This window comes from Artibeus jamaicensis, unplaced genomic scaffold (assembly GCF_021234435.1).
Source record: "Artibeus jamaicensis isolate MK-2021 breed Jamaican fruit bat unplaced genomic scaffold, CSHL_Jam_final contig_519, whole genome shotgun sequence".
Taxonomy (NCBI): Eukaryota; Metazoa; Chordata; class Mammalia; order Chiroptera; family Phyllostomidae; genus Artibeus; species Artibeus jamaicensis.
The window spans coordinates 14,773,387-14,796,365 of NW_026521871.1; the positions used below are offsets into that span (position 1 = coordinate 14,773,387).

General features: G+C 40.5%; 1 protein-coding gene across 1 annotated transcript in view; it reads left to right on the forward strand.

Moving 5' to 3' along the window:
- The first annotated feature begins 1,403 nt into the window (after nt 1-1,403).
- GRM7 (glutamate metabotropic receptor 7) overlaps nt 1,404-22,979 on the forward strand; it is a 910,314-nt gene continuing 888,738 nt past the window's right edge. The window contains exon 1 of the mRNA XM_037134730.2: nt 1,404-1,922. Coding sequence (XP_036990625.2) covers nt 1,404-1,922 — 519 coding nt within the window. The remainder of the gene's footprint in view (nt 1,923-22,979) is intronic.

Consider the following 22,979-nt stretch of genomic DNA (forward strand, 5'->3'; position numbering starts at 1 on the left):
CAAGGACAGAGACATTACCTTTCTTTATATAGGAACTAGGGCCACTTGTTGCTTTAATGGGCCAAGTTTGGAATGGTGCACTGAACAGGGACATCTTTGAAAAACAGCTTCTAAATTGCAATGCAACCTGCTCTGGCATCCTGATTTTGCCCCCACGGCTCCAGCCAGAGAAAGAGAGAAAGGCACACAGAATCACTGAGATTTCTGTCTGCTTCTCTTTCTTCCTCCTACTAGCACCTCTTTTCTGCTGTTTCCTGCCCTGGAAAACCTGTCACCGGCCCAGAAGCATCTCTGGAAATGGGTAGGAGGGAGCCTTACACCTGTCAGCACCAGAGAAGAAAGTGAGCTCTGTAGAGTTTTTGGTCGCTCCATCTCTTGAGACGAAATGAAGGATAGGGGCAAGTGTGAGGCTTCCACCACAGATTTAGTAGCGACTTCGGTTAGTTCATCTGGCTCTGGTCCCTGTAAACCCTGAGGACCAAGAATATAGTAGTTCCATTCCTAACGTTTCTTGTCGGCGTGTTTTCCTACAGGCCGTCCAGTTCCTTGGCCTGAGTAAAGGTTCTGTAAGTCATGAATCAGGGTCCTGTGGGTAGGTTCGTTTTTTTCTTGAGAGAAACTGGCAGAGACGGATCAGCAGTAGAGAGGGTCTTCCCTTGATCTCCATCACTGGTTTCTCCACCTTGCGACACCCTGGCGTTCTCCCGGAGCTGACAGCCGGGGCTTCGGACCTCAGGGTTGGGAGCTGTCAGCACCAGACATCCCGGCCCCATCTCAGGGCTGACGCCACTCGTGTGTGTGTGTGGGCGCAGGCGGGTGATCAAGAGGAGTCTACAGAGAGATGGGGGCAAGAGCTCATCCCTCGCAGGCGACCAGCAATCCTTAGATTCCCTGGGGACCTAGAAACTCCCAATCGCCGGCACTCCTCCACAACCCCCCCCCCCCACCGCCACCCACGCCCCCCTTACTCAGCACGCAGCCCCTCCCTGCGTGATGATGCAAACCAGTGGGGAGGGCGGGCGCTGGGAAGGGTGGGGAGAGACTGAGAACTAGCGAGGGAGGGAGAGAGTGGGAGGAGGAGGAGAGGGAGCCGAACGACCATTTAAAGCGATAGCAATCCGTGCCCTCTCCCCAGTGCTGGGCTGTTGAAGAGCGCGAGCAGCTAGTCGGAGAGCGCCAGCGCGGAGCGCCGGCCGGCGAACCCAGAGCGCACGGCGCCCCAAGCTGGCTGGCGCCGCGGGACCCCCTACACTCTCCCGCCTCCTCTCCCTCACCCTCAGTGCGGGCAGGAACTCCTGGGCTTCCCCGCAGAAGCTTACCCCGAGGGGCCTGGACCCCGGTGATCCCACCACGGTCCCTTCCGGCGCCGCCGCCGCCAACGCCACCGCAGCAGCCGGAGCAGCATGGTCCAGCTGGGGAAGCTGCTCCGCGTCCTGACTTTGATGAAGTTCCCCTGCTGCGTGCTGGAGGTGCTCCTGTGCGCGCTGGCGGCGGCGGCGCGCGGCCAGGAGATGTACGCCCCGCACTCCATCCGGATCGAGGGGGACGTCACCCTCGGGGGGCTGTTCCCAGTGCATGCCAAGGGTCCCAGCGGAGTCCCTTGCGGCGACATCAAGAGGGAGAACGGTATCCACAGGCTGGAAGCAATGCTCTACGCCCTGGACCAGATCAACAGCGATCCCAACCTGCTGCCCAACGTTACGCTGGGCGCGCGGATCCTGGACACTTGTTCCAGGGACACTTACGCGCTCGAACAGTCGCTCACTTTTGTCCAGGCGCTGATTCAGAAGGATACGTCCGATGTGCGCTGCACCAACGGCGAGCCTCCGGTTTTTGTCAAGCCGGAGAAAGTAGTCGGAGTGATTGGGGCTTCAGGGAGTTCGGTCTCCATCATGGTAGCCAACATCCTGAGGCTTTTCCAGGTAGGGGGGGCGCTTCCTCAGGGGTAAAGTGCTCCTTACTTCCCGCGCTCTGTATTCTAAAAAGCTGGTTTTGACTCCAGGGGTGCAGGGTCAGGTCAGCCTTCACGCATTTCCACCCAGGAGATCCCGACGAATCCCGTCCACCCCACCCAAGGAGGTACCTTCCCTGCTTGGTTCTTTTCCCTTCCATCTCTCCCCTGTCCGCGCTTCACTCCACCCGGCTTGACATCCTGGATTTATGGCCCCATTTACAAGAAGCAATCTGCGAAAAACAAGGCGATGATTTAAATGGGTTTGCATTAGAGTGAAATATGGTCCAAAAACAGGCTTGTAAAAGTGCCGGAATCCCGTGAGAGCCGGCCAGGCGCATGGACTATGAAAAATAAGAAGCCTCGAACCTGGGCATTTCTCAACTCCCCAGCTTCCCAGTCCCAAGTCGCCTGGCAAGCCGCAGCTCCCCTGGAAAATTTGGAGAAGAGTTTAGGGAGGCAGTACTTAAACCGAGGGCTAGGTCTTCATCTATATGTGGATGCTAATTGCCCACCTCTCTTGGGTTGGATTTCCCCCGACCTGTAGCCTGTCTCCACGAGGGCGTGGGGACGCTCCCCAAGTGGGGAGATGCCACCTGCAGACGTGACCCCCCCCCCGCCGTGATTCGCTGTGAGCAAATGTTTGCATGGTCTAAATGACATTTGCAGTCCCAGCTACTGGCAGGAGCTGGGCGATGAGCTTTCTAGTCCTGCCACTTCAGAGCCAGAGATGAGCTCATGCGAACTGCGAAACAAAATCGCTTTCTTTGCCTCCTCCCTCCGCCCGTCCTTTCCCAAGACCTCCCTTTGCACCCCCCCAACCCTAATTCTCTTCTTCTGGGATCCCGGAGCCGGACGGGGAGGCTCCTGGAGAAAGGCAGTGAATGGGGTGCGCAGAGCAAGGCCGGGTGTCCCCGGGCTCTGGGTGCCCAAGGGCCACCGCGAAATTGGAAGAAGGCGGATGGGGCAGCTGAGCGGTGGGTTCTACCGCAGTGCTCCCCAGCCGGCAGCTCCTGCAGACTCTGCCCCGTGGCTCCTGTGCCGCCTTGGGTATAAATGGATGGCTTTAGGGGTTAAGAAATTGAGTTTCAGGGTCTGGGTGATTGTGGTTTCCCTTCTCCATGTTCCTCTTTATGTACCCTTCTCTTCTCTTTCTCCCTGCTTTGTTTTTTTCTCTATCTTCCCTCCCGTTCAACATCTGCTTCTCTTCTCCTTCTCAACCCCCACCTACAAGTTTTGTGTTCATCTGTGTGTTGAGATGATCCCTTCCTAATGCACAGCTCTCTCCCTGCTTGGTAGTACCCAAACCCAATTAATCCCTCTTCCCCAGATGTTCTGGCTGACTCTGGCTGACTCTGGTGCCCTTATCCTCCCCTAGTGAAGAACTGCCTCTCTCTCAAGTGCTTTCCCTGAGGGTGTCGGGTTTCTGGAGGGGACTCATCTTGAGAGTCAAGCTGTCACCATGTCAGCTCCCAGGAGAGTGAAGTTTGTTTTTGCGCCAAAGGGAGGGGTGCCTTTCATGGCTGCAGCCTGGTATGGCCTCTGGACACCTGAGCCCCCCTAACACCTCCTGAGTGTGCCATTTTGGAGATCACTAGATGTGTGCAAACCCAAAAGTGCTTTGGACCTAGTCAGCCTTCACTCTGACTTGACACTTTCAGGAAGAGCTTGAGTTGTTGAAAGCAAAACCCAGAAGTGCTTCCGTTAATCCCTGAACTTAAAGCTAGACAACTTGAGGGGGCAGTGCTGAGGGTGAGGATGAGGTCAGAAATCACCTGAGAGCCCCTGGGGCAAATCACATGTTTTTTCAGAACCCTGGGGGTTGAAGGTATGTTTGGTGTTTAGCATTTTTAGATTATTTTGCTGTCTGTTTCTGGCTTTGCTCAGAGCATGGCAGTACTGCAGATGGGTCTGTCAGAAAAAAAGAGTGAAATGTTAAAGTCAAGAGAGAGATTGCAGACGAGGTTGAAGGACTGTGCTGAAAAAGAGTCCAGGGGGAGCTGATTCCTCTTCTGGTGTGTGAATCTGAGACACTTGTGAGGAAAGAAAGAGCTTGCCTTACGCTTAGTTCCCAATTCCCAGGGCTGGGAAGGAAAGGAACCGAATGTTAGCGTTAGCAGTGTGGGTTGGGAGCAAAGCCATTCAGAGAAAACTGTCATTTTCCTCTAATTTGCAAATTGCAGATATTCATGTTGGATTGAACAGCTGAGGAGAAAAGAAGCCTCCAGTTTCCACCTGCATTTATTGAGAAGAGGCTGGTGGTGGGAGGAATGCACCAACTGTAGACCATGCTGCAAGCTGGATATAACCAGTGGTGTGGGCATCGGTTAATGATTGCCCACATTGGAATATATAGCAGCCTTGTATGCATGTGATCTTAGAGGCTCCTGGCATGCACTCAAACCCCCAGGTTCCCAGACTGTGTAAAGCTTCCAAATGAATAGGGAGAATAGAGGCATAGAGACCCATTGTTTAAAGACACAGTCAATTTAGGGAGAGGAGAACAGTAGGTGAATCTTCTCTTGGGATGCTAGGTTCAGCTCAATTAAGATTGTCCTACAAAAAAGAAACTCCTCTAAATGATTGAATTCCTAGCTCTCCAAAGTTTCAAGTTCTCTTTTCCCCAGTCCCTATGGGTTGCTGTGGGGACAATACCAAACCTATAATTTGAGACAAAAATGTATGGTGAGATAAACTGCTAGGCTTGAGGAAGGAATGACTTAGTGACTTAAATGGGGGCTGCTAAGCCCTTGGGGGGCAGGAGGGAGTAATGAGATAATAATAGATATAACCAATGCTGCTGCTGTCAGCGAAGCCTGGAATGAAGTTCATTGCTGACATTTAGGACCTAGGCAAGAATGTCCACTCACATGTAAATAGTGTCTATGACTTCAAATTCTCACTTGCCTGCTGGTGTTCCAAACCAAAGATATAAGCTAGGCAAGTCCTTTCTCTCTCTCTCTCTCTCTCTCTCTCTCTCTCTCTCTCTCTCTCTCTCTCTCTCTCTCTCTCTCCTCTTTCTGCACACTGAATTGGTTAGTAAGTGACATGTCAAAGGACAGGAATCATATTCAGTGAGTCTTTCAAATCCAGGAATTTGAGGCCTAATGAAATTAGTGTGTGGCCAGGATTCTGCCAACTGTAATTCAGTCCTATACCTGCTGCCCTGCTCCATTTTCAGCCTCAAAGAACCATCGGGGAGGAATTGCTGGAGCATTGTTTCCGAACCTATATAAAAAACACTCTCTAATGCTAAGAAAGATTAAGTGTAGATTAATATCAACTGTAAGAAATATATTTAAAAAATAATTACACAGTGGGGATGGCTAAATGCGAAGAGCTTATATAATATTGTAACCAGAGGCTAAATCCCCTGACCACTGTTTTATGGGCTAAAAGTAAGATATATTATAGTAGAAAGTAATGGGAATGTTTTTATTCAAGCTTCTCTGTTTTTGACTCGAGAGCAAATGCTACATCCTGACTCTGAATGAACAATATTTCAGTGTAGTGTCATAGTCTGAGCTGTAGACTTGGAATTGAGTGGCATCTGCTTCTGTCTTGTTCCATCAAACGCAACTAGATGGAAAAACTGGTCCACTTGACCTTTGTTGGAGCATATCACAAATTTAAACCCATGGACCTTACACCATAAATGAAATACATTTGTAAATTTGTAAATGTTTTCTTTCTGTCCATTGAAGCTTGAATACTATCTCAAGCTTTGGGGACATTTTATATATAAGTGTCTAGTGTTCTTTCTTTTTCTTATCTATCTATCTATCTATCTATCTATCTAGTTATCTATCTCCCTATCTATCTTATGTAATTGGATAGAACTGGGCACCTGGTATGGTATGGTATTACTATTGTGTGTTTTCTTTTAAAGCAACTCTAACCTACTCTTTTTAAAATTTCATAAATATAGATGTCGGTGCCATTTAGAATAATCTCTATAACAATCTCTGCCTCCACATTTACTGTGTTTCAGGAAATTTACCTAACAGATGGCGAGTGGGCAATTTTTAAAGGGACATTTTTAAAAAGCAGAGAGGGAAGGATAAGATATAAGCACATACTATATTTGAAGATACCCCCATGTGTATTTTATCTGTACATACTCATATAATCAGGATGTCTTGGGCATTTTTTCTTTAACAATCATTGAAATAGTGGATGTCTCTAATTCAACTTTGAAAATATTTAGAGTTTAACAAATCACAAGTGCTCTATTTTTTACATACATAGGTTTAGTCATGGATTTAAAAGACTGTAGCCAGATTACACAAAGTATACTCTAGTCTCAATCCTGCACATTAATTAACTTTGTTACCCTAATAAAGTCACTTAATTTTTATAGGCCTTATTTTTCTCATCTGATTTTTTTTCTTTAAAAAAATGTAGTATCTTAGGAGTCTCCGATATCTTTGTGTAGCAGTTTAGGTTGGATAAAACCTGCTCTTGTCAAATCCTATAATGTTGTATTTCCATCTCCCACCTTGAACATTTGAGTGAGTTTGAGGGACCATTTTAAGAATATATTTTCACAGAACCATCTTAGTGACTGCTTTCCCATATTTAGACTTTTTCCTTATTTGTTTGTCAGTGTGCTCCTCAGTGATACATACTAAGGCTAGTGATGAGGAAAATGACTGCCTAGGTCACCTGACTGCATGGTTATGACATGGGGCAGGGAGTGAGAATGACGGAGTAGCAGATATAGCTTACATTATTTCGTGTCCTATACCCTTTTATCCTGCAAAACAACAGGCTTTTCTTTTGGAAAACACAGGGCCTCCTCCGTGGCCCCAGGTATGATTGGTTCAACTCTAGGCATCTGGCCTTGGCTTGGCCTGTCAGAATCCTCCCCACAAACTTTTCTGTCAAAGAGAAATGGAGAAATTGTCACTTCTTTCTGGAATTTCTAAGCTGTGGAAATGTAACTTCAGAACTTCCTGTGGTCATCCAACACAAGAAGAGATTCTGTGGGGGGAAAAGGTCATGCTGGGTAAGTGGGGCTGAGTGATGGAGAGGGCCAGAGCTCTACGGGGATTCTGGACCTCCTAAATCCAAAGAACTCCAACTGCATCCCTGAACTTCCAATTTGTAGCACTTGCTTTTTTGTTTTCCTTAAAATTTTCTTTTAGCCGTATTGAAAGCAATCGAAAGTGTCAGAGCTACAACAGCCTATTTCCTACATTTATGTAAGGTCCACTGACTGGAATTCAAGTGAATAATAACACGTGATATCTTCTTTACTTTAAATATCATTCTTCTAGCCCAGGTTTGGGATATTCACAACTATGCATCCTTCCCCACTTTTCCTAACATTTACGGTTTTAGTTCTTTTCACATTTTTCCCATCTTGTTGCAGTTGAGAGAGACAGCGAGCACTTTCTGATGTAAACTCTAGCCTCTAAGTCTTCTGTTTGGAAGCCTTAGAATCATTCTTGGTTTCTTTCATTAAAGCAAATCTTGTGTTGATATCCCCAGGGCACAGCAGCGTTTTCATGGCATAATGGACTACAAAGTACATTAAACTCCTGGGTCAGTTGACAGTAAGCATCAGGCCTAACTCTACTTCTCATCCCCTTTTACTTTAAAAAGGCAAAAAAGAACAGGTATAAACACATTTTTCTAACAACTAAAATGCACATATGTTTATTATTTAAAAGGATATTTATGCAACACATAGTCAGACTAATTAATTCATGGACTTTGGTCAATTAGCCCAGTAAATAATGTTTTATGCACTTAATAAAAACAGAAGTATATCATTTTTATAGGTAAATATTTATCTGAGAACAGTACTAGGCCAACACACTTAATATTAAGTTATTTCCATGTTTGGCAAGTAACCTCTTTTCAATTATATCTAATACTAAATGTTTTTGGTTAGAGATTATAAAATCAAAAATAAAAAAAAATATGATATTACAATGACACAGGATACATACCTTATGTTAGGAGATCAGAAGTTCTAACTTCTTTTTAAGAATACTAGTGACCATAATAATAATAATCTGAGTCCTCACTATGTGATGTACTATAAATACCTCATCTCATTTAGTCTTTACAATACTCCTGCAAATGCGTATTTTCATCTCTATTGTGCAGTTGAAGCAAGTGATTCTTATAACTCAAACTCACATCACAGGTGTCAAAGTCTAGTTTCAAACTTAGATTTGTCTGACAATATCCAAGTTATTAACCACTAACCATACTGCTTAGTTGTTGTACAAATGTAGAAATGCTTAAAGTGATTATAGATGTGTCTACCCTGGAATTATAGTGGCTTAAAGACATCAAAGAAGCTGATTGCTTAACCACATCTGTTTACAGAAAGATATAATATTTTCAGTTCTAAAACAAGATTAAATCTGTGAATCCATAGAAACTTGAGCATACAAATCCCCAGCTCCAAATAAGTTTGTTCTTCATCATTCAACAGGTATCCCTGTATGCAGGCAATAAATATATAGTAGACTTTTCATTCAAATAAATGAGAAAAGATGTCTCTCTTTGTCCTGATTCAATGTCCATTATTATGGATTATGATGGCTCTTCCTAAACTTTATTTCATTCACTCCACTTTTTCTATAGACCTCAAGTGGGGAAATCCATCATTCAGATATATGTGCAAAGTGAGAGGACTGTATTAATACAATTGCTGTAAGTCAAGTTGATAGAGCACGTGAAATACATCCTAATAAATGCAACATTAGTGTTTGTGTGGGCTGCAGAGTGAGGAGTAAAAGAATTTTAAGTTTAATGGATTATTTTTCCTGTTGCTATAACAGTGCTGCAGTGTAATAGTTTTATAATTGATCATTTACAGAATTCTCCATCTCCATTGAGTGTCTGCTGTTTTTTTTCTCTTGGTCTTGATAGGAGACAACAAGAAAGGCACATGGAAGGGCTCAGCCTGCTTTTCTGCATTATTGTTTAGATGTAAATATTTAAATTTACTAAAGTAGTATTTAAACCTTTTAATCATGCTTTAAAGTAGATTATGGTCTGAAGGTATTAGCATAGGAAGACATAATGTAAGGTGTTTTCTAGTAAAAAACACACTTTTATCAAAGGATTTATCAGAATTTTTATGTATGGCTTAAGAGTAAAATTCTGGAGTTAGACCTGAATTTAAATGTACACTTATTGCTTATTACGTGTATGACTGTGATCAAACAGGTACCACTCCTCTCTCATTAATTTCCTTATCTTTGAAATGCGGATAATAAAAATGTACTTTCTTGATTGAATATTTGTAAGAACTGCACAAAACATGCTTGGAAACATGCTCGTGCCAAGTCTAGCATGTGATGAGTGTTCAGTTCATTTAAAAGTTGTTATTTTATTATTATTATGCTATCACTAAATGTCACTGTTGCTTAAATGTCAGTATTGCTAAATTTGCTGTTAAATTACCATTATAATTTATGCCAAATTTCACTTTTCTGTGTATTTATTTGTTTGTTTGTTTATTTATTTTAATGATACTACTTAACAGAATGAGAGTTCCCATTGTATTGCTGAAATCAGTCATGAAGTTCATAGACCCAAGACAGCAAGGAGGCTGAGAGCAGTGGGCCTTGAAGCTAGCCAGCCCCCAGTTTGAATTCCATTGTGATCCTTTTCCAGCTACAGAACCTTGAAGAAGTTATTTATACTTTTTTGTCTTTACTACTCGTTTTGTCATTTATATTTTTCCCAGAAATATTTTTAAGTACCCCCATATGTACTGCTCTACGTTAGTACCTATCAGTAAATAAAATAGACAAGTCTTTCTCTTTTTCTTTTCCTTCCTTTCTTTTCTTCTTCCTCCCTCCCTCCCTCCCTCCCTCCCTCCCTCCCTCCCTCCCTCCCTCCCTTCCTTCCTTCCTTTTTTCTTTTCTTTTCTCCCCTCCCTCCCTCCCTCCCTCCCTCCCTCCCTCCCTCCCTCCCTCCCTCCCTCCTCCCTTCCTCCCTTCCTTCCTTCCCTCTGTCTCTGTCTCCCTCTCTCCTCTCACTTCTGCCCTCTCTCCTCTCAGGTTACACTGCCATGTAGGAACAGATAAGAGTAAATAAGTCTGATGGTACATTAGAATTTGATGAGTACTATGGGATAAGGAAAGGAATCTGGAGCACTGAAGAGTAATCCAACCAGTGGTAGGATTTTAGCACAGGGGCTCCACGATTTGTCTTTTGTTTTAAAATAATAAAACTATCTGTGGTATTGAGGATAGGGAGAATGAGTGGAATCAGAATCTGAAGAGATTACTGATGTCTATAAGATAGATGTTGGTGACTTGAGCTAGTATGTTAGCAGCAGATGTTTCAAGAAGTGGCAACTTCAGAAAGTTGTGACAGCATTTCTTAGGAATTGAATGTGAGTCGTGAAAGGAAGAAAGGGGGCAAGGGCAAATAAATACAAGATTTGGGGACTGAGCCACTGGAATATTGAGGTTAATATCACCTTAGATGGAAAAAGCTTAAGAAGAAACACATTTAGGAGACTAAAGATTAGTTCTGGCGACATATAATTTGAGATGTTTTTTTGAGATCCAATTAGAGATGTTAAATATCAGTTGTATGTGCCAGTCTGCAGTTCTGAAGAAAGGTCTAGTCTAAAGATACATTTTAATAAAATAACAATATTAAGAATGATTACTTGGAAGTGTCATTATAAAGATTAAATTAAATAATATGATTTAACACTGTGTTCTCAAAAAATTTAATAAACAGTTAGCTAAAAATAATGGTCTGAAATGGAAAAATCCTGTATATGTTGTCAATTAACCCTTGACAACATGTAGTTTAGAGGCACTGACCCTCTTGCACAGTCCTAAATACACATATAACTTCTGACTCCTCAAAAACTCAGTGGTCCCTTAATGCTGTGGGAGATTTGTTCCAGGACCTCACAAATACCCAAATCCATGGATGATCAAGTCCTGTATATAAAATGGTGTAGAAAAATAAATATAGTCAGCTCTTCATCTCTGTGAACTTTCAATCACAGATCAAAAATATTGTTTTTATCCACAGTTGGTCTGCAAATGTAAAAGCCCTAGATACAAAGGGTTGACTGTCTGTTTATTGAAAAACATCTGCATATAAGTGAAAACATGCAGCTCAGATCTGAGTTAATTAAGGGTCAACTCTAGTTTGTATTCACATTAAAACTGAGCAAAATGGTGTCACATTATTTTACTAGTCTTTATGACCCATTTTTAGTTAAGACATCATAACTGCAAACATTTAGACTGAACATTCCAGTCTTTTCCCTTTCACTCTGATAATTGCAGCCATAACCACATTTTGTAAGGTTTAAGTTAGTTGTAATAATGTACCTCTTTAATCAGAAGTAATTGTGGACAATCTAGTTCAGTGCAATTATATATACACACATGCATCATCAGACTCAGTGGAGAATTTGCATCACTGATATACATTAAAGTTAAAGCAGTTGTCCCAGCATTCAAGGAAAAGTAATGTGTTTGTCTTATAATATCTGTATGGGTAACTACTTTGAATAATTTTACCAGGGATTTCACATCTTTCATTCACTTTGCAATTGAAAACGTGATGGTAAAAATTTTATCTCATTGGTTTTGAGCTCCATTTAGGTATTTGCAAGTCCTTAAATATCTTTTGTAGTTAAACCAAAATTCTGTTCCTCATTCATTTGGCTACCAGATATTGGTCTAAACATGTACTTACATTAAAAAAAAAATGAATGACCGCATTGTCTCTGCATATCTATAATTTTATTTTATCACTATAATTATGTAAACTATATTTTAATTGTAATTATAACAAATTTTATATCAACACACATCTACTTCTAGTGTTCAGGAGAAGCAGCATGTAGTAAATTTTATCAAAATATAGCATCTGAAGAACAGAACAGAGGGTAATTGCATAATTTTGTATTCATTATAATTAAGTTCAGTAGAGTTGGCATAATATAATTAAGATGAAAAAAGTACAAAACATTGAGGCACCATGGCTCCCTCACTTAACACACCCTTTTCTCAGCACAGATTTAGCATCTTTCTGTACAAAAATAAAGAAAAGAAGAGGCCAGAGGATGAATCACAGGCATGAGAACAGTGGAACTATTAAAAAATGACATGAAAATGATATATTTCTTTTGGATTTGGTAGGTGGGGAAACAATCTAATAGTGTGTATGCCTACTGGGGCTACATTTTCTGAAAAAATGTAAGCCCAGTGTCAAATATGCTGTCCCACCGTCCTCATAAGCAGGGACGTACAATCTTTGCTTCCTGTTTCTTAGTAATTAGTTGAGAAAGTTATCCCAAGAATTGCATCTTTTTAAAAGATTTTATTTATTTACTTTTAGAGAGAAGGGGGAGGAAGGGAGAAAGAGAGGGACAGAAGCATACATTTGTGGTTGCCTATTGAGGTGCTCTCCACTGGGGACCTGGCCCACAACCCAGGCATGTGCCCCAGCTGGGAATCAAACAAGTGGCCCTTTGGCCAACACTCATCTACTGAGCCACACCAGCCAGGGCAAGAGTTGTACGGTATCTTAACAAGCAAACAACATTGCGTTGAAATGATTGGCACTCCCTAAGCTGTCACTCTCCAGGCTTTCTCTCTCTTTGTCCTGGATTTATTTAAGTTTGGAGTGCAGGAATGGGTTATGGGGAAAGATTATTGGCATTTCTCTATCTTCAGGAGTCAGTGTGGTATAATGGTTAAGACTCTAGGTGCTGGGCATAGTTTAAATCTCTGCTTTCCACTTGCTAACCACATAAGCTTTGGCTATTTATCTCATTACCTGGGCCTCAGTATTCCCTTCAGTAAAATAATCATAATGATATTCCATCCTCATAGAACTGTTTTCAAGGTTAAATGAGGTTCCAGTTGCCATGCACTTAATACAATGCTTAGAGCACTGTGTGGTGTATTTATTACGGTGTCATTGTTGTTATTATTATTATCATCATCATCATCATCATCACTGCTATCTTCCTTATGTCTTATTCCATTATTCTCCAACTCCCATCCTTGTCATGTTTTTGTACAAGGGGAGAGTCATGACAGCATTTGCTCCACTGGTATTTGACCCTAGTCATTAAGGTGGCTTTACCAGGGCACACCATTTATTGTTGCCCATTGAAACCATTCCTGTTTTGAGAAGCGAAATTGGATGTTGAGGCCAAGCAGGGTCAAAGACGGAGAATTTTCTCTTTCTCACCCATGGGGCCAAGTGAAATATTCAAGCTTCAGGAGAATCAGGCAAAGGGAAAAATGTTTAATTGTATAGTTTCATGATTAAGAACAAGTAAGACAGACTGAATTTGAATTCACTGCCATCATGAAGGTATAATCTTAGGTGCTTATTGTGAACTCTCTGAGCCTCGCCGTACACCTGAAAAAAAGAAATTATATTAGGATCTACTCCATAGCATTGTTGTGAGTAATAAATGAGTAAATAAATTCTTCTATAGCATTATCACATTGTTTGGCATATAGTAAGCACTTAATACATTTTAGCTTCCATGACTACTACTATTACTAATATTATTAAGTAGTTGAGCAAATCCATGGCCTTTTTTTTTTCTCAGGTGGCACATCAGCTTACATTTATCAAACATTGCTTATATGAAAACCTCCTGAACCCTGAACCCAGTTCTTCAACTGTACTTCCAGTCTGAGCCAGGTTTGGGGGGATGATTTTATACTGCCACTGCCACCATCAATATTGTCATCATTGTCACACCACATTGAGTACTTACTGTGTGCCAGGCACCAACCTTAACCCTGTTCATATTTATATCATGTTCTTTCACATTCCTCATATGAAATGTGAGATGAGGTGAGAAACACTCATCGTCCTCATCTTACAGATAAGTAGACAGAAGTGTCGAAAAGATAAATAACTTGAAACATAGCAAGAGATGAAGCCAGGCTTCTAAACCCCTATTTATCTGACCTCAAGAGTTCTTAAATGGGGTGGGCAAAAGTAAGTTTACAGTTGTGAGTACATGTAACAGTTTATTCTTGTATTGTTATTTGTTAATTATTTTTCATATGAACAACTATAAATCTACTTTTGCCGTGCCCCAAACTATTATACCACATCCTGGTAAGGAAATCTTCCAGCCACTCCAAAAAGAGTAGAGAAGATTCTCTATTCTTATTTCCCTCTAATTGACACATCATCCTCTCCTGTTACGAGAAGGGAAAGAAGGGGACCTTTGCAAAAAACAAAGGAATTTATTCCTATTCCCTTCAGCCTTTCCTGAATCTGTTAAATAATATTTTATTTTCTTAAAAATTCCCACATGTTCCTTTTGGTACTTGCCTTTGCCTTTTAGTATTCTTACGTTCTGTACATGACTCATCCACTCTATTTAATGTTAATTTATTTGAGGTCAAGTATAGGGTCTTACTCACCCTGCAGGACAATTATCTCCTGCAGCATGTAACTCTATGCTTTTCTTTTGGCAGGCCTTCTTGCAGTTATTCATTTGAGTTTTGTTGAATCGTGCTCAAAAACAATACACTAAAAGTTATACAGAAAATGCTTTCTTCTAAGGACGACTTTTTAAATAAATTACTAACAAGTTATTTTTATGGGAGTAGTATAGAGGTTCTAGATCTTCAGGTAATTTTTTTTAGGTTCTGTACTTCATTACCTTATTTTAATATATACTGATAAAACTGATTTTTTTTCTGTCAAGCCTATAAAGCTTCATTAACATTTAACTTAAGCTGTTGATTATGTATTGGTGACTTTTCTTTTTTTAATTTAATTTAATTACCTTTTTAATGTTGTTCAAGTACAATTGTCTCCATTTCCCCCCACAGTAGTCCCCCTGCCCCACCCATCCCCACCTTCCAACTCCTTTGGCTTTGTACATGGGTCCTTTGCGCATGTTCCTTGACAACCTTTCCCTTCTTCTCTCCACGTTAACCCCTCTCTACTCCCCTCTGGTTACTGTCAGTTTGTTCTTTATTTCAATGTCTTTGGATATATTTTACTTGCTTGTTTGTATTGTTGATTAGGTTCTACTTATAGATGAGATCATATGGTACTTTTCTTTTACCACCTAGCTTATTTCATTCAGCATAATGCTCTCCAGTTCCATCCATGCTGTTGTAAAGCATAGGAGCTCCTTCTTTCTTTCTGCTGCATAGAATTCCATTCCGTAAATGTACCATAGTTTTTTTTTAAAACTAAGACCAGTATTTTATTTAGTGTAAGTCTTTTGCTAAAGACTTGTACTTGGTTCTGGGCCACTGTTGGTCTCTGTAAATTGAGTTATTCAGAATTAGAACCGCTGGTAGTTAGGAACAGGGATCATAATTGAGTGTGAAATAATTATTTCTTTTATTCTTCCCTTTCTTCTCTATCTCATTGTCATTGGATGACAGCAACAACTTCTTAACTGGTTTCCTGGCCTCCACACATTTGACACCCTCTTCCTGCCCCCAATTGGTAAATTAGTAGCTACAATGTCCTTTTAAAACAGGAGGTTTTCTCATGTCACTTCCCTGCTCAAAACCCTTTGATGGCTTTGTTTAAGATCAAATTCTTTATCCAGGATGCCCACAACTTGGTCCAGCTTTTTCCTCCAACCTTTCTTTTTTTAAATATATTTTATTGATTATGCCATTACAGTTGGCCTATTTCCCCCCTTCATTCCCCTCCACCCTGCACACCCCTCCCCCCACCATTTCCCCCCTTTAGTTTATGACCACGTGTCTCAAGTTCTTTAGATTCTATATTTCCCATATTATTCTTGCCCTCCCCCTGTCTATTTTCTACCTACTGTCTATGCTACTTATTCTCTGTACCTTCTCCCCCATTCTCCTCTTCCCACTCCCCTGTTGCTAACCCTCCATGTGATCTTCATTTCTATGGTTCCACTCCTGATATAGCTGTCCTCTTAGTTTGCTTTTGTTTTAGGTGTGGTTGTGATAACTGTGAATTTGCTGTCTTTTCACTGTTCATTTTTTTCATCTTTTTTTTTCTTAGGTAAGTCCCTTTAACATTTCAAATAATAAGGGCTTGGTGATGATGAACTCCTTGAATTTGACTTTATCTGAGAAGCACTTTATCTGTTCTTCCATTCTAAATGAAAACTTTGCTGGATAGAGCAATCTTGGCTGTAGGTCTTTCGACTTGGAATACTTCTTTCCAGCCCCTTCTTGCCTGTAAGGTCTCTTTTGAGAAATCAGCTGACAGTCTGATGGGAACTCCTTTGTAGGTGACTGTCCCCTTATCTCTTGCTGCTTCTAGGGTTCTCTTCTTCATTTTAATCTTGGCTAATGTAATTATGATGTGCTTTTGTGTGTTCCTTCTTGGGTCCAACTTCTCTGAGACTCTCTGAGCTTCCTGGATTTCCTGGAAGTCTATTTCCTTTGCCAGATTGGGGAAGTTATCCTTTATTATTTGTTCAAATAAGTTTTCTACTTGAGCCTGTTCCTCTTCCCCTTCTGGTACCCCTACAATTCGGATGTTGGAACGTTTAAAGGTATCCTGGAGGTTTCTAAGCCTCTCCTCATTTTTTTAAATTCTTGTTTCTTCATATTTTTCTGTTTGTTAATTTTTTTCTTCCTTCTGGTCCACTCCCTTGATTTGAGTCCCAGTTTCCTTTCCATCACTATTGCTTTCCTGTGCATTTCCCTTCATTTCAATTAGTTTAGCCTTCATATGTTCCTCTAATTTGTGACTAAAATCAACCAGCTCTGTGAGCATCCTGATCACCAGTGTTTCGAACTGTGCATCTGAAAGTGTGGCTATTTCTTCACAGCTTAGAATTATTGGCTCTGGGGCTTTGAGTTGTTCTTGAGCCATAATGTTTTGGTCTGTTCGCACCTGTTAGGAATGAGGGGTGGGGCGACCCAGTCTCTTGGTTGTGATGCTGTATGTGGGGCAATAGTGGTCCCCTCTGCTGCTTCCTGCAAGCCACTGGGGCCTTCGGGGTCTTTCTCACTGGTTGCTCCTCCACCTGGTTTATCTGTGGGCAAATGTTTGACCACAGTCAGGCAGCTGCCTTTCACCCTCACTGTGTCTGCCCATTGCCACCCCATGCCTGGGATCTGCCAACCGCTGCCTGCGTACCTGAAAAGGTCTGGCTGATTTTTCTTGCACAACCCCGCTCCACCAGCTGCTGGCTCCACCCCTCTTACCAGTCTGGCTGAACGGTTCGTTGTTGTAGGACTTCCATACAATTCAATTTTCTGTGTTTTGGTTGCATTTTTGTTACTAAAACTTTGTTGTCTTTAAAGTTGGTTGTGCAAGGAGGCACAGTGTTTCCACCTACACCTCCATCTTGGCCAGAAGTCCTTTGATCCACTCATTTCCTGATGGGCACTTAGGTTGTTTCCAATACTTGGTTATTGTAAATTGTGCTGCTATGAACATTAGGGTGCATAGGTTCTTTTGAATTGGTGTTTCAGGATTCTTAGGGTATAATCCCAAAAGTGGAATAGCTGGGTCAAAAGGCAGTTCCATTTTTAGTTTTCTGTGTAAATTTTATTCTGTTTGTCACAGTGGTTTTACCACTCTGCATTTCCACCAACAGCGTACTAGGGTTCTCCTTCCTACACAATCTTGCCAGCTCTTCTTTGTTGATTTGTTTATGATGGCCATTCTGACTGGTGTGCAGTTGTATCTCACTGTGGTTTTAATTTCACTAGCATCTCTCTGATGGCTAGTGATGCTGAACATCCTTTCATATGTCTCTGGGACCTCTGTTTGTCCTCCTTAGAGAAGTGTCTGTTGAGGTCTTTTGCCCACTTTTTAAATTGGGTTGTTTGTGTTCCTGGAGTGGAGTCATGTGAGTTCTTCATATATTTTGGAAATCAAACTTTGTGTGAGGTATCATTTGCAAACATATTTTCCCAAACAGTTGGTTCCCTTTTTGTTTGCTGCTGTTTTCTATAGCTATGCAGAAGCTTTTTATTTTATTGAAATCCCATTTCCTTTTTCTTTTCTTTATGTCCCTTTCTCTAGGAGACATATCAGTGAAAATATTGCTGTGTGGAATATCTAAGATTTTCCTGCCTATGTTCTCCTCTAGGACTGTAATGGTGTTGCAACTTATATTTAAGTCTTTTATCCATCTTGAGTTTATTTTTGTGTATAGTGTAAGTTGTTGGTTGAGTTTCTTTTTTTTTTTTTTCATGTAGCTGTCTAGTTCTCCCAACAGCATTCATCAAAGAGGCTATTTTTGCTCCATTTTATGCTTCTGTCCCCCTTGTCAAATATTAATTGACCACAGAGACTTGAGTTTATTTCCGGGCTTTCCATTTTCTTCCATTGGTCTTTGTGTCTGTTCTTATGCCAGTACCAGTCTCTTTTGATTCTAGTGGACTTGTAATATAGTTTGATGTCAGGTATTGTGATCCCTCCTACTTTGTTCTTCTTTATCAAAATTGCTGTAGTATTCAGGGTCATTTATAGTTCCCAATAATTTTTTGAAATGTTTATTCTATATCTGTCAAATATGTCATTGGTATTTTAATAGAGATTGTACTGAATCTGTAAATTGCTTTGGGTGGTATGGACATTTTAATGATGTTAATTCTTCTAATCCATAAACACGGTATATGTTTCCATTTGTTTGTATCTTTCTTAATTTCTTTCTTTAGCATTGTGTAGTTTTCTGAGTAAAGTTCTTTTACCTCCTTGGTTAGGTTTATTCCTAGGTACTTTATTTTTCTTGTTGTTATAGCAAATGGGATTTTTTCCCTGATGTTTCTGATATTTCATTGTTGGTGTACAAAATGCCTTCAATTTCTGAATATTGGCTTTGTATCCTACTATTTTGCCAAATTTACTTATTAGTTTTTTGATGGAGTCTATAGAGTTTTTGATGTACACTCTCACATATGTCATCTTCAGACAATGGCAGTTTTGCTTCTTTCCAATTTGAATGCCTTTTCTCTCTTCTTTTTGTTTGATTGCTATGGCTAGGACTTCCAATACTATCTTGAATAGCAGTGGTGAAAGCACACACCCTTGACTTGTTCCTGATCTTAGTGGGAAAGATTTTAGTTTTTGCCTGTTGATGTTGGCTGCAGGTTTCTCATATATGGCCTTTATTATGTTGAGGTGTGCTTCCTCTACTCCCATTTTGCTGAGTGTTTATATCATAAATGTATGTTTTACTTTATTAAATGCTTTTTCTAGAACATAACATTCATTGTTATGATCATGTGATTTTTGTCTTTTCTTTTGTTTATGTGATATATTACATTTAATGATTTGCAAATATTGTATCATCCTTGCATCCCTGGAATGAATCCCATTTTACCATGATGTATGATTTTTTCACTGTGTTGCTGGATGTGGTTTGCCATATTTTGTTGAGGATTTTAAGTCTATGTTCCTCAATGATATAGATCTGTAGTTTTCTTTCTTGTAGTGTCTTTATCTGGTTTTGGGATTAGAATGATGCTGGCTTCCTAAAAGGAGTTTGGGAGTCTACCTTCTTCTTGGATTTTTTGGAATAGTCTGTAAAGGATAGGGGTTATCTCTTCCTTAAATGTCTTATAAAATTCTTCTATGAAACTGTCCAGTCCAAGACTTTTGTGTGCCTTGAGTTTTTTCATTACTGCTTCAATTTCACCAGCTGTTATCAGTCTAGTCAGGCTTTCTGCTTCTTCTTTACTCAGTTTTGGAAGATTATATTTTTTTTCTAGAAATGTGTTCATTCCACCCAGGTTTTCAAATTTCTTGGCATATAATTATTGGTAGTATTTTCTTAAGATCCTTTGTATTTCTAATGTATCAGTTGTAATCTCTCCTCTTCATTTCTGATTTTGTTTATTTGGGTTCTCTCTTTTTTCTTGATAAGTCTGCTTAAAAGCTTTTCAGTTTTGTTTATCTTTTCAAAGGACCAGCTCCTGAATTTATTGATCCTTTGAATTATTCTTTTAGTGTCTATGCCATTTAATTCTGCCCTGATCTTAGTTATTTTCTTCCTTCTACCCACTCTGGGCTTTGTTTGTTGTTGTTCTTCCAGTTCTTGTAAGATGTAGGATTAGGCTGTTTATTTGAAACGTGTTTATCTTTTTTAGGCAGGCCCATATTGCTATGAACTTCACTCTCAGGACTGCCTTCGCTGTGTCCCATAAGTTTTGGACTGTTGTGTGTTCAATTTTACTTTTCTCAAGAAACTTTATGATTTTTCCTTGATCTCATTATTGATCTATTCATTGTTTAATAGCATGCTATTTGATCTCTTCGAATTTGAGTGTTTTTTAGTGTGTCCCTAAGGTTGGTTTATAATTTTAGTACCTTATGGTCCAAGAAAATACTTGATATGACTTTAGATTTCTTAAATTTGTTGAGGCTTCTTTTGTGTCTTATCATTTGGTCTATCTTTGAGAATGTTCCATGTGTATTTGAAAAGAATTTGTATTTTGCTTCTTTGGTATGAAAGGTTATATATATATATATATATATATATATATATATATATATATATATATATAAGTCCACTTGATCTAGGGCATTGTTCAATGCTGCAGTATTCTTGTTAATGTTTAGTTTGGAAGATCTATCCATTTTCGATAGTGCACTATTAAAATCTCTTAGTATAAGCATGTTGCTGTCTGTATCTTTCTTGAAGTTCTCCAAGATTTTCCTTATATATTTGGGTGCTCCTATGTTGGCTGCATGTGTATGTTTATAGTGTTTATATCTTCTTGATGGATTCTTGAGTATTATGAAGTGACCTTCTGGGTCTCTTTTTATGGCCTTTGATTTGAAGTCTATTTTGTCAGATGTAAGCATTGCTACTCCGTTTTTTTTTTCTCCTGTCTGCTTGGAATATTTTTTTCCAAACCCTCACTTTCAGTCTGTGTAGCTCTTCTGTTCTGAGGTGGGTCTCTTGTAGACAGCATATATGTGGGTCATGTTTTTTTATCCATTCAGCTACCCTATGTCTTTTGATAGGAGCACTTAGTCCATTTACATTTAAGGTTATTATTTGATAGGTACTATTCATTGCCATTTTATTCCCTTTGTACCTGTGTTCCTTTTTCTCTCACTATGTTTCTTCCACTTAAAGCAGTTCCATTAGCATATCTTGCAATGCTGGTTTGAAGGAGATGTATTATTTCTGTCTGGGGGCCTTCTTTTGTCTGGGAAACTCCTTATTTTGCCTTCCATTTTGAGAGCCTTGCTAGGTAGAGTAGTCTTGGTTGCAGGCCATTGCTCTTCATTATTTGGAATATATCTTGCCATTCTCTTCTGGCTTATAGTGTTGTGTTAAGAAGTCAGCTGCTAGTCTTATCAGGATTCCCTTGTATGTTACTTGTTGTTTCTCCCTTGCTGCTTTTAAAATTTTCTGTTTGTCTTTAAAATGTGGCATTTTAATTATGATGTCTTAGAGTGGGCTACTTTGGGTTCATCTTGATTGAGACCCTGTGTGTTTCCTGAGCTTACATGGTTTTTCCCCTCTCCAGGTTTGAAAAATTTTCTGTCATTTTTTTCCAGACAGGTTTTCTATTCCTGGCTCCTCTTCTTCTCTTTCTGGTATCCCTATTATACAAATATTATTTCATTTCATATTGTCCTGAAGTTCCTTTAACCCCTTTCATTCTTCTTGAGTCTTTTTTCCTTTCCTTGCTCTTTCTGAGAGGTTTTTTTCTACCTTGTCTTTCAGCTTACTGATTTGATCCTCTGCTTCATCTAGCCTGATTTTGTTTCCCCCTACTGTGTTCTTCAATTCAGAAATTGTATCCTTCACTTCCTCTTGGAATTGTTAGTTTCTGTACCTTTTTTATGCTGATATAGTTCCCAGTAAGTTCCTTGTAGTTTCCCTGTACTTTTTGGTAATTCTCACTGAGCTCATTGAACCTCCTTGTAACCACTCTTTTGAACTTATTATCTGATAGCTGACTTGCCTCTATTTCATTTAGCTATCTTTTTGAGGATTCCTCCTTTTCTTTCTATTGGGGGTTGTTTCCTTGCTTTCCCATTACTCGTAAGACTCTTCTTGTTTGTTTTTGCTTTTTAAATTGATCTATTTGACTCCCTAAATTTGTGGTGTGGACTTCTATGGTGGGAGACCTGTGAGATTCATTGGTGCAGTCTCCTGGATTTCTTGATCTTGATGTTCTTGGGATGCCCTTTATGCCATATATGTTGGCTCTCTGGATGTAATTGGGTTTTGATTGTTGCTGGGTCATCCTTTGGTGGGTCCTTCCCTCCAGCTAGTTGATTGAGGATCACTCTACCCATCACATATTGTATGCTGTTGTGTAGGAGCTGCCAGAACAAAACCAAAAGCCCAGGAAAGAAACCCATGTCTGAAAAAAATAGCTCCCCACCCTACCAATGCCACTGTCAACAACAAATGAACCAGTATTAATAAGGATATAAAGAGTTTATGATTATTATAAGAAAGGATAGAAATAAACTATAGTATAAAATCTAGTGACTTAATATGCACAGAATTGATGGATAAGAAATCAATGTTAGAAAGCTGTTCAGGAAAGAAAAATATCACAAATTATGGCAAAGACCACAGTTGATTACATCTCAGTAGCCCCTAGTATTTACCACCATTTATTTTTCTGCATCCTTTCCTGGTGACATCAGATGTTGATCCCATCTGACCTTAGGCAGCCTACTCTGAGGCTGCCAGGGACCTACTACCTGTGGCTGTCTCCTTCAGTTTTTAATCTAGTCACTCTCTACTTGGCAGACTTAAGCACCATAGGGCAGGGCAGAATCCCTCACGTGGTTGGGGCTGTTGTTTCCCCTTAGGCTGCTGCCACTTGGAGGTGAGTGGTCTGCCTGAGCTAGATGGATGATGCCATATGGGAGGTAACTCTGCACTGGTATCCTGGAGGTTACTCTCTCAATTCTATCCCCAAAGCCTCTGTCCCCAGTCTCTCCTCAAGTGTCTCCAGTCAACTGTGTCACCCCTTTGCCAGGGATCAATTGTTTGTGGCTGACTCCTTCTGTTGTTAATCTATTCACTCTGCACTCAGCAGTCAGGCTTAAGAACCACAGAGCTGAGGCAGTGTCCCGCCTGGTGTTGGAGCTA